Genomic DNA, 12332 nt, shown 5'->3' with positions numbered 1-12332 from the left:
ATAATATTTATAGTATTTTATATTATTAATTATATTAAATATTTCATTATAAGTGTTACATTAATTGTAGGATCCTAGGATGTTATCTCTGAATACAGAATCCCTACAGTGGGAACCAGAGCTGGCTTCACAGGCTAAAGCCTTGCTAAAGCTGCATGGTGCTACTCAAAGTCTTGACAGTAGTAGCTCTACTAAGGATCTTGTCTTGCAAACTTGTTTACTTTGTATGAAGGTATGTCTGTTACTATTACTCTGTTGCTATGTCATATTAAGTGCAAGTAGGTAGACCATCAGCTTACTTTATATTGGCAAAGTGTGAATTATAAAATATAGCTGGTTTTCTATAGTGACTCTAATTTAAGGATAATACTTAATTATATTTGAGATGGCTTTTCATTATTGTTACTGAAATATGGAGTGGGACTTGACTCTGTGAATGAGAAACTTCTGATGTGAGGGTGAAATGCAAATAAGTGTTGCTAACTTTGTCTTATTATTAAATAGGTTTAAGTGGAAATCCAGCAGATATAGAAAGGAGAGAAGCAGTTTTTGGGAAGAACTTTATACCTCCTAAAAAGCCAAAAACATTTCTTCAGTTAGTATGGGAAGCACTACAGGATGTTACACTAATTATATTAGAAATTGCAGCCGTAGTATCCTTGGGCCTTTCTTTTTACCAGCCTCCAGGAGGAAATGAATCATGTAAGTAAACACTTAAAGTAGATATCTACCTGTATTATTTATACTACTGACTTTCCTGGTCCAATGTGCCTATACTATAAGTCTGATGGGAGACACTTAAGTCAGTGGAAAAGCAGTTTATTGTTCCTTGTTGAGATAACACTACTAAAACTCTAACTTGCCTTAAAAGTGCAACATGAGATTTCCCTGGTTATGATCTAGTATGATTTTGACCAAAATAATGCCAAAGGTAAAGTGCAAGCAGCAGGAACAATGACCTGACTTAAATCCAGTCATGTTTCTGTGCAAGTGGTATTTTTAACTTTTCCTCAAATATTTAAGCAATTTATAATTTGTGGTCACGTGGTTTATTTGGGGAGTCGGCAAGTCTTAAATTTTCCTTGATTTGCAATATGACGCTGGTAACTTTCCAATTTAAGAAACGAAGCTGTATTTATACTAATAAATGGAAGATAAAGGAATCTGGCTTTCACTGAACTGAATTTTTGCAGTGATATCTGGCTTGTTAAGACAAAGGTAAAGTGAGAAGTGTTGAAAGCAGAAGGTGGTTACTAATTGTATAATCTAGCATCTTATGCCATCCTTTAACAAGATAATAAGGACGGTAACTTTCTGTATAGACTTCTCTTATGTTCAGATAAGCAGGGATGTAAATTCTAGGTGGTTTAAGTTCCTTGAGCTGCTCTAACTTTCAGGTTCTTTAGCTTCTTTGTGTGTTACCCTTACGGCAAATAAATCTAAAATTGCAAAGAAGGCTGGCACAGAAAATGTTTGGCAACTATTAGTAGTTTCTTCTGTTTAACAAAAACGTTTTTGTTGTTGCAATAACTATCTGCATGAACTTTCTTGAATCTAAAACCTGTTTTCTACAGTATGTGGATCAGTAAATATTGGTGAAGAAGAGGAGGAATCTGAAGCAGGTTGGATTGAAGGAGCAGCAATCCTCCTATCTGTAGTTTGTGTGGTATTAGTAACAGCTTTCAATGACTGGAGTAAAGAGAAACAATTTCGAGGATTGCAGAGCCGTATTGAACAAGAACAGAAATTCACAGTCATCAGAGGTGGCCAAGTCATCCAAATACCAGTAGCTGACATAATTGTTGGAGATATTGCGCAAGTGAAATATGGTAAACATATTTTTAAAGTTGAACTTTCTTTTATTTTTAAAAAAGGAACTGCAGTCAACATACCCAGTGATCTCTCGTAGGTGATCTTTTACCGGCTGATGGTGTACTGATTCAAGGAAATGACCTCAAAATTGATGAAAGCTCACTGACTGGAGAATCTGATCATGTTAAGAAATCTCTGGACAGAGATCCTATGTTGCTGTCAGGTGTGTAACATTTGACGATTCTTGAAGGAAGTGGCTTGTTTGTGAGGGTAAACTGGTTATTTATAATTTTGAGGTTAAAATCTGGCAAAATGGACCTTATCTAGGCTGACTCCTAAAACTACCCAAAACCAGTGCAACTAGTGCAAAACTTTGTCAAAGGGAGCAGACTCTTAAAACTGACAAACATTTTGTCTAGTTGCTTATGGTTTTATTTTCCAGATAGTTTTGGCAACTAAAGCTCTAGGCGAATACAGCGGTAAATATACACATCTTACATGAAGTTTGAGAACTCATTTCCTTTGTGCTCTGCCATATAACTGCTCAAGTCTCAATGGAAAACCTGATTCTATCTTTCAGGTACACATGTGATGGAAGGCTCTGGAAGAATGGTAGTTACTGCTGTAGGTGTGAACTCTCAGACTGGAATAATCTTTACCTTACTTGGGGCTGGAGGAGATGAAGAGGAGAAGGAGAAGGAAAAAGAGAAGAAGGACAAGAAAAGTAGGCATAATAAACTTAAATACCTGGGGAGGGAGGGGGTGAACTGAATGTTACTGGATAAAAACATGTTCTAGTCACCTAGAGCCAGAGATCTTTTTTTTTTTAAACCTCATACTTTCAGTAGGTTTTACAAGGAAAAAAAAAAAAAAACACCAACAAAAACAAACCAAACACCTCTGGTCCAGTGACCTAAGAGTACAGCACTACTAACAACTCTTGTCTTGGATTTTTAATTAAACTTCAGATCTCATTGTTCAGAGTTTGGAAAGTTTACGACTCCTAACCAGCCATGCCATGTGTAAGTTGTTAAATTGCCGTCTTGTATAACTTCAAAGTACATTCATGTCTAATAGCAAATATTTGTTTATGGCAAAGAGGTTATTACCAGTCAACCTATGTAAGTATTTAGTTCTGCTTTTGACTGATAGAAAATATCCTGTATATGGAGTTCTTCTATGATACTTGAAGGGGCAAAGCTTGTGTCATTGATACTGCTGAGTTTGTGGATACCTTAAACATACATAAGACTGATTTTGAAAAAGGTGAGCAGACAGTTGCTTCTGCCACTCATTTTCTTGCAGAGCTGAAACTTTGAATGCTCAGAGATACACACAAGGCAAATCCCTAGCAACACTTGTCTGTAAACGGTATTTTTGGAGGGATGAGCAGTTTATAACCCAGAGCATTTTGGAGCCCTTCTGTGGAGTGTGAAATGGGTATCTTCCTTATTTTGAAAGACTTGCTCAGTAGCTGGAATAAGGTCACTTATCTAAGACATAGCCTTTATCCTGAGAATCAAAGCTGAGAAATGTTAACAAGTAGTGTTTTGATACTAGCTCTCCCAAGGCATGTTCAGGACTGAGCTTCACCACAGCAGAAATTTTTGTAGAAACTATTGTGAGGTCTGCTGGATGCAACTGAGTCTGGGGATTCTTGGCAGGAAATTTTACTTTTTCATCAGTGGAATATGAAACAGTAATGGAAAGCCATACAGAAATGTGCTTCGGAATCTCAGTGGCCTTCAATCTATAGAAGCAATTGTTGAAATGTGTGGTCTGTGCAGGAATTGGGATTGAACTGTGCTTTTTGTCGTTTTGTCTTAATCCACAAATACTTGACAATTTTGACCCTTCTTGAAACTTAAAGTAGTAAGTTTCTTCAGAAGTAAGTTACAAGAATTGTTACAAGAAGAATTGAAAGTTCAAAATTAGTTTCAAGCTCAAGTGTGGTAGTGAAGAGTAAAAGCTGACTTGCAACACTTCCTGAGATTAGTGTGGAATGTTTTCCATCCTTTTTTCCCTTGCAGCGGAAGGAGAAGGAAGCAAGCAACAGTACCAGCTGCTACAGGAGATATGGAGAAGATTATAGCTTGTATTAATATTCTGCCAGTGTCGACTATTCTATAAGCAGAAGCCTTTTTGTAAAGCAGTGTTTCAGTGTATCCTAGGGCATGAACACTTGTGGGGTTTTATTTGTCTCCCAGGATAGACAACTTCCTCTTTTTTTTTTTCCCTTAAGTTAGATACCTGATAAGATTCTCCTTGGTAAAACTCAGGTTAAACTAAGTTAGCTTCTCTGTAAATGTTAAGTAGCTTAAAGTGGCTATTTTTAGTTGGCTGTGTATGGCTTGGTTCAGAGCGAAAGCAAATGTATGTGCAAAGAGTTAGGAGTAACTCAGGTGCAGAACTTTGCTCTTGTAAGAGGGAAAGGAGAACTAGGAAAGAACAAATACTAAATTGGGAGACGATGAGTTCTTAAGATGTCTTAAGTGGCATCTTCTGGAGAAAGTGAATGTGCTTTTTTGTTGTTCCTCAGCTGTTCTGAGGATGCTTGGGGGGAAATTTATGTATAGAAATCAGACTATGTCTACAATAATAATGTAATGAAGGTATTAAATGTCACATCAGGCTGCTTCATAATTTTATTTTCTTCTACCTGAGTACTCTCATACATCTTAATCTATATAACCTAAGGCCAAAGACTTAATGAATTACCAGTGAGACTGAAAATTTCAGTCTTTTTTTTTTTCTGAGTTCCTCAATTTTGTGCTTTCATTTCAGGTTATTGCAAATAGTAACTATAAACCTTGCTTTTTCTACTTAGGATAAAAGTTTGTCACTTGCCAGGGTAGTATCTAAACCTTTTTACTTGAAAACCCAAACAAGAGAGGGTAGTTAGCCCCCCCACCCCAATAAGCTACACGTTATGTCTGTCTTCTAGTCACCTTTAATGTTTCACTGATTAATTTCTTTCATTATTTCACTCTCCTTCTTTATGATCTCTTGTTAAACATCATTTCTGAACAGAGGTAGGAGCAATAGTTTATTATGAACTTGAGCTATTCTCTTAGTGGCTTAATGTTGGTAAATTGCCAACAGATTATGTTCATGCTTGCGTAAATAGGGTTAGCACAGATCCAGTAATCCCAACGCTGTACCTCCATTAAGCTTTCGTGTGGATTTATAAATATTTTATACTACAGTAGCTTCTGTAGTCATGTACAAAAGCACTGATTCGGGAAGTGAGATCCTACAGTTCATTTACAGTAGTAAGATACAGTTGCCAAGTGTTGGAAGAACAGAGAGCAAGACTGAGGCCATCAGAATTGCTTTAATGTCACATATTTCTTTCTTAGAAAAGAAAGGCAAGCCTTTTAAAAAGCTTTCCTCACAAGTAATAAATGTCTATGTCAGTAATTTGTCCAAACTTAACTATGGTAGCATAACACTGCAGCAGTCTTGGATGGGAAAAGTCAAAAAAACTCCTGTGAGCTGTTTCTGTGAGTTGGTTTATACTTTTAAAGCCTCAGTTATGTCAAACCTCTGTCTCCAGTTTGTTCTACACTTTTAAAAAAAAAAATGCAGTTGCTTGTTTCAGCATATGGTAATGTATGTATTATATATAAGCGTAAACACTGAAATGAACTATGCATAGGCAATTTAAAACACAACTTGTTCCCCTCTCCAACAGGTAAGAAGCAAGATGGAGCTGTTGAAAACCGTAACAAAGGTAAAGGCAGGTTCTCTGATTCTTCCTTGCAAGTTTGTATTTTCTGAGAGTGTATGTAATGAAATACATACTTCCCTTTGAAAATGCATATAGAATGCTTAGATCCAAAGTGCTTATGCTAAAGATGGCATAACTGAATCTGGAAAACAAATGCTTGAATTAACTTGGTAGTCTCATATAGCTAAATACTACAAAAGTAAACTTTACCAATGATTTTCAAGCTATCTTGTTGAGTTAACCATGGCTGGCGGCCAGATGGCCACCCAGCTGCTGTCACTTCCCCTCCTGAGCAGAACGGAGCAGAAAATAGAATGAAAAAGCTTGTGGGTTCAGATAAGGACAGGGATCTCACTTACCAATTGTCTTCACAGGTAAAACAGACTCAACTTGGGGAAGATGAATTTATTGCCAGTTAAAAATAGAGTAGGATGGTGAGAAACAAAAACAACTAAAACCACCTTCCCCACTCCACTGCTTCCTTCCAGGCTCAACTTCACTCCTGATTCCTCTACCTCCTCCCTGTGAGGAGCACAGTGGGATGGGGAATGAAGTTCTTTGGTCAGTTCATAATGCTTGTCTCTGCTACTCCTTCCACCTCACACTCTTCCCCTGCTCCATCATGGGGGCCCTCCCATGAGATATGGTCCTTCAGGAATGTCTCCAGTGTGGGTCCTTCCCACAGAGGACAGTTCTTCAGGAACAGACTGCACAAGCATGGGTCTCCTGCGGGCCACAGCTCCTACTAGGAGACCTTCAAAGGCTGCAGCTTCCTTCAGGGCACATCTGCCTGCTGCCGCATGGGGTCCTCCACAGGCTGTGGGGTGGAGATCTGCTCCACTGTGGTCCTCTATGGGCTGCAGGGGGACAACCTGTCCCACCATGGTCTTCTCAATGGGCTGCAGCTGCCCTGCTGCCAGCACCTGGGCACCTACCCCCTATACACTTGTTTAAACATGCATGTGCAGTATGGCAGCTCTGGATACAAGGTGCTAACCAGTACTGGTGTTCAGTGAAGCCTGGTGTTATTAATCTTTTTAAGTATCACTGATTTTGGGGACTCCCAAACGGCTAAATTTTATTTGATCTTAACTTCTAGCTAAAGCTCAGGATGGTGCAGCCATGGAAATGCAACCACTGAAGAGTGAGGATGGTGGGGATGGAGATGAGAAAGACAAGAAGAGAGCAAATTTGCCAAAGAAAGAAAAGTCTGTTCTCCAAGGCAAACTTACAAAGCTCGCAGTTCAGATTGGCAAAGCAGGTATGGTGTATCAGTGCCCTCCGTATGTTGATGTCAAACATTTGAATAAAGTTGGAACATGCATAGTTTGTTAGGATAACTTAAGTAGCTAGCCTTGACTCATTTGATTATTTTAAGCACAAAATTCCAATCCCTGCAAGTATGCCGTTGTGCCTGAGTGTGCTGATGGCTCCTCAGACTGTGTCATGTGGATGGCTTTTTTTTTCCTTGATTTAAATAGATTCAGGATTTAGAGTGTCACCTTCTGGGAGAGAAAATTCCAACTTCATAACCTTGGACAACTGTTGTGAAAGATGTTTTTAGATAAGATAGGGCATTTAGTAACGTGCATAGAGAACTATAAATTGACTGAAGTCTGAAAAATGTAGGGTCAACCAGGTTATCTCTGGTACTTCCAGAGGATTTGGAATTTCCACTTAACATCTGCCTTGCTGATATGTAACATTTTTATTGACTTTCTACTATCCTTTAGCTTCTGTTACTCTTCTATCAGCTAATATTCAGCTGTCTTGTCAAAATATTTGATAGATGACTGCTGCTTGAAAGTAGACTAAAACAACAATGAAGTTCAGTGCAAATTTTAGGATATATTATCTAGTATGTAGAGGTTTAATTCAAATATTTCAGGATTTATTTGGGTGCATGTAGAATTGTTGAAAGATTTAGGCTTAGTCAATTGACTTTATGAACAGGAGAGGCCAAGATGTAATTAAATCTACACTTTTCAATTAAATGGTGGGAAAATAATGATTTTAGAAGTTTCCAGGTGAAAAGCATTGAGGAAATATTTGCATTGGAAGTTGGAACTCCTTTGAGAACCATCTCAATGTTTCCTGACTTGCCTGTTTAAAATCTTAACTGTAAACTACCTTCTATAAAGGCAGAAGTATTTGCACTTATCCACAATCTGTATTGCCAAATATTCTGAGATAATTTCTGAAAACTGTTTATTCTCTTTTTAACAAGGCTTGTTGATGTCTGCAATCACAGTCATTATCCTTGTGTTATATTTTGTAATTGATACCTTCTGGGTTCAGAAGAGACCTTGGCTTGCTGAATGTACACCAATTTACATTCAGTATTTTGTGAAGTTCTTCATTATTGGAGTTACAGTCTTGGTGGTGGCGGTACCAGAAGGTCTTCCACTTGCAGTCACTATATCTCTAGCTTACTCTGTTAAGGTAAGTGGATAGATAACAGATTTTAAAGGTACATGTGTGTATTCATCGGCTGTAAAATCTCAGCTGAGATATGCTGCATCACATATATGCAACAGACTGGGGAGAAACTTTTACTGTTTTCCTGAACTGCATAAGAAATCTGCCACAGTATTTTTCTGAATCTCTGAATACACAGTGTGAACAGTGAGCAGGGACAGCTTGTTGTCACCAAGTAAAGATGAATGAGTTTAGCTCATAACATTGTAGCATTTGCTTATAATGATGTGTTAGAGTTTGTAAATAACAAACTCTTCTGTAAATCTGAACTTCTACTTAACTGATGTGTTAAGCAACTACTACAAAAGTTTCCAGATTCATTCTCCTTGAGGACTGAATATTGTAGAACATATAGCTTTCTATTTATTATACAGCATGGTTTTTTTTAACTCATGCCCTTTGTTCTCTTAATTTTCTTACTGTTTCAGCATGCTAGGACTGGTTATTGATCTGAAAAATCTAATAGTAACAGCAATGGCTGTTTAGGCGGTGTTCTAAAACTCAGTAACTTACAGTACTCACTAGCAGAGGCCTTAGTATGTATCATTTGAAGTTCCTCTGCCTCTTCAAGGTTAAAATACTATCCAAACCTCTTAAGTAAAGAATTTAAAGTGATATTTGAGCTATGAAACTTGTAGTCCTCACTGTCTTAGCTGAAACACTAGGCTCCCAGTTTGTATTTGATTTTAAGTCCAACTCTAGCGACTTTGAAATATATATCCTTTGATGTTTGGATAAGTCTGTAACATAGCTTACTTGATCTTCTTTGTAAGCAGGAAGATTTTTTTTTTTTTAGTGTCATATCTGGTAAACTCAGTCTGTATCTCTCCTCTGTTTCTAAAGATCGTCATAAACTATTTGCTTGTAATTATCCGAATAGTATCAGTAGTCAGTGTGACATGCAGATATCAGAGATTAAGACTGTACTTATGAACCTTGTTCAAAATGGACTTTACTGTGGTATGAGAGACTTAAAGGAATCCTTACAGAGTGTGGCAGCTACAAATTCTTACTCTGTAAGATGGCAGATAACTTAAAGGCTGAGTGTTTTCTGAAATTGTTGTGTGAGACTGGACACCCTAAATGAGAATTTCTGAAATGTGAAGTAATGGTCATGGCTAGCTGTTGACTGCTTTTGTTTCCTTAGAAAATGATGAAAGATAATAACTTGGTGAGACATCTGGATGCATGCGAAACAATGGGCAATGCAACAGCTATTTGCTCGGATAAAACAGGGACATTGACCATGAACAGAATGACAGTAGTCCAAGCCTACATCAATGAAAAACATTATAAAAAAATACCAGAACCAGAAGCTATTCCAGAGAAAACTATGGCTTACCTTGTGACAGGAATTTCTGTTAATTGTGCTTATACTTCCAAAATACTGGTAAGTGGATTTCTTCATTCTAATCAAGGTAACTAAACTTCCTCAAAAGATGCAAATTGTCTGGGGTTCACATGGTAGGCAGTTAAGTATAAGTGTGTGGCAAAATGCAGTGTAAGGTATTTTGTACCTGCTGTAAATTGCTTAACCTTTCATTTGAGCCTAAACTTCAAACATATCTTATTTCAGTTGGAACTGATAATTTAAGTTTTGAACTGATAATTCAAAGATACAATATCAGGAAGATAACTTCCTTTAAGTTCACAGTTGTGTCTAAAGTTGTTTTTAGTGGAGCTGCTTACCTTACTTGAAGAGCATCTTGGCTCAATTTGAGTGCTACTTCAAAGTACACATGTAAGAGTAGCATAACATTAGCTAGAATGTAATGAGAAAATGCATGTACACATGAGGATTTTGATGGATTTTTATTCCAGATTCTGTTGTATGAGTTTGTAGGCTTTAGAATTGTAACATCTTTGCTCATAACTTGTTTGAGACTTCCAAAATATTTTGACGTAAAAAGAATAACAGACTGTTACAGATTTTAAATACTGGACTATTTAGCACTTCTGTGTGCATCACTTTCTGCAAACATAGCTTCCTTGTGGTAGTTATTCCAATGTGTTGCATAACTTACATTTTTTTAAGGCAGTAAAAATAATAATAATTAGGATTTAGCTTTAAAAAATAAATTTGCACTTCAAGATTTAGTAGAAGCCTCCAGTATGAATGCTTTATACAGGAGTAGCAGTAAAACCTCAGTCCAAAAGCTACTTTTCAGCCAATAAAGATGGTACATCTGCAAGAAAATCTTCAATAGCAGTACTTGAGGCAGCACACCAAGATCACCAGCACTGATTTCTCTAAAACAAGACTGAAATACTACTCATGAGATATAGCATGTGAGGGTTTTCACAGTCTATTTTCTAAAGACCTTTTTATAGAAACAAACAAACAAAAAAGTAGCTGCATGTAAACTGACCAGGTCCCTTACTACTACAATTTTAATAAAATTATTTCCAATACAGTCAGAGTTAGTCTATTTTACAGAATCACAGAGGGCTGAATCACAAGGGACCTCTTGAGATCGTCTAGTCCAAGCCCCCTGCTCAAAGCAGGATCAGTCAGAGCATGTTGTTCAGGGATATATCCAGTCAGGTTTTAAGAATCTCAGGGGATGGAGATGCTACAGCCTCTGGGCAACCTGGTCAAGTATTTGACCACCCTTAGAGCAAAAACATGTTTTTTTATGTTCAAATGGAATTTCAAGAGTTTCAGTTTGTACCGATTGCCTGTTGTCCTCTCACTGGGGACCACTAAAAAGTCTGGCTTGGCAGTATTTACCATTGCTCCACCTGCCTGCCCTGTTCAGGCATTCAGTACATACCGATAAGTTTCTCCTAAAGAGCCTTCTCCAAGCGGAACAGTCCCAGCTCTCTCAGCCTCTCCTCATGTGTCAGGTGCTCCACTCCCTTTATCATCTTTGTGGCCCATGGCTGGACTTGCTCCTGAGTGTCCATGTCTCTTGTACTGGGGAGCCCAGAACTGGACATCTTAAACTGCACATTAAAGTGAACGTTTTGAAAGTGTGAGTATTCAGTACAGCCAAATCCAAGATCTTGCAGTTGTGAATGATGAGAATGGATCACTGACTTATGATTAATACAGTTCAGCTCTAGCTGCTTGAGGCATGTCAGGCTGAATAAGTGCTTCTGCCTTTTTTGCTGCAAACTACACTGCAATGTTATAGCTGTATAAGCTCAGAAATATCTTGAGAGAAATAGTCCTTTACTTACAGCACTAGTACGCGCATGTTACACATTGCTGAGATAAGAAACTTGTTCTGGTATTAAAGGGTTGGAAACTTTTTTCTGAACTCTTTCCAGTTAAATAGGCCATGGCCTGGAAAACGGAACTTGTAGTGAGACTTAAGAAGCTTAAAGACTTAGTTTATTCAGTAGAAGGCTAACAGGTGATGTGATCATAGTCTAAGTTATTGAGGAAGAGTTACTACAGGAGAGGGTACTTTAATTTAGCAGAAATAATGCCATTTAGCTTGCTTAAATCAGTTTACTTAAACTTATCTGTGCTTTTAAAATGCAAACTACTTATTCAGGGACTACACTTGGTTGATCAGATAGTTATTTCAAGCAATGGAAAATGCCTTTTAGAAAGGACATGTTGGGATTTGATACCAACTTAATGGGTGATTTTTGAGTCTGAGAAGGGGACCGAAAGATCCTAAACAGGTACAGAAGTTACTTAGGAAAGTCTGAAGTATACTTTGGCTCGTGACTCATAGGAATTTATAGAGTAATCATCCTGAAAGTGAAACTTCCCCATGCCGGAGCTGAGCTTGGCCTTAGCTTCCTTGTTTTTTAAATGCTGTGCTTCAGTGGTTCATAAGTTAACCTCTAATCAGCAAAGGTTCTTTTTCTTGCAGCCTCCTGAAAAAGAAGGTGGCCTACCACGTCATGTTGGAAATAAAACTGAATGTGCCTTGCTGGGATTGCTCTTGGATTTAAAACGTGATTATCAGGACGTAAGAAATGAGATACCAGAAGAGGATTTGTACAAAGTGTATACCTTCAACTCTGTTAGAAAATCTATGAGTACTGTGTTAAAAAACTCTGATGGCAGTTTCCGGATATTCAGTAAAGGTGCCTCTGAGATAGTTCTTAAAAAGTAAGAACAGCTATTATTGTACTTCAGCACTTAAATTTGGCTAAATGTTGTGATAGGTGAGGAGACTGAAGTGCTAAACAACATTGTGCCATAGCCTGTGAAATATCTGTTGCCCTATTCACAAACAAATGCAGCAGTCCTATACCCTTCTGATTGCAGCCAGCTTCCCAGCTTGTCTCCCTCAATTGTTTGACTTTCCACATTAGTAAGATGGGCAATTAGAATTTCAGTTACTTAAAT

General features: G+C 37.8%; 1 protein-coding gene across 1 annotated transcript; it reads left to right on the top strand.

Annotated features, from left to right (window-relative positions):
• Positions 1–504: 504 nt before the first annotated feature.
• Positions 505–12110, top strand: LOC104460684 (plasma membrane calcium-transporting ATPase 1-like; the record flags this gene model as incomplete). Its single annotated transcript, XM_010084850.1, is given in 9 exon segments — positions 505–702; positions 1575–1829; positions 1910–2035; positions 2393–2536; positions 5507–5545; positions 6642–6803; positions 7770–7984; positions 9168–9410; positions 11851–12110. Coding segments are annotated over 9 exon segments (1642 nt in total), but the record flags the coding sequence as incomplete, so codon positions are not given.
• Positions 12111–12332: the final 222 nt, after the last annotated feature.

This window comes from Pterocles gutturalis, unplaced genomic scaffold, assembly GCF_000699245.1.
Source record: "Pterocles gutturalis isolate BGI_N339 unplaced genomic scaffold, ASM69924v1 scaffold16910, whole genome shotgun sequence".
NCBI classification, from domain to species: Eukaryota; Metazoa; Chordata; class Aves; order Pterocliformes; family Pteroclidae; genus Pterocles; species Pterocles gutturalis.
Note: the sequence above shows the minus strand (reverse complement) of the source record. Positions and strands in the feature narration are given on the sequence as shown.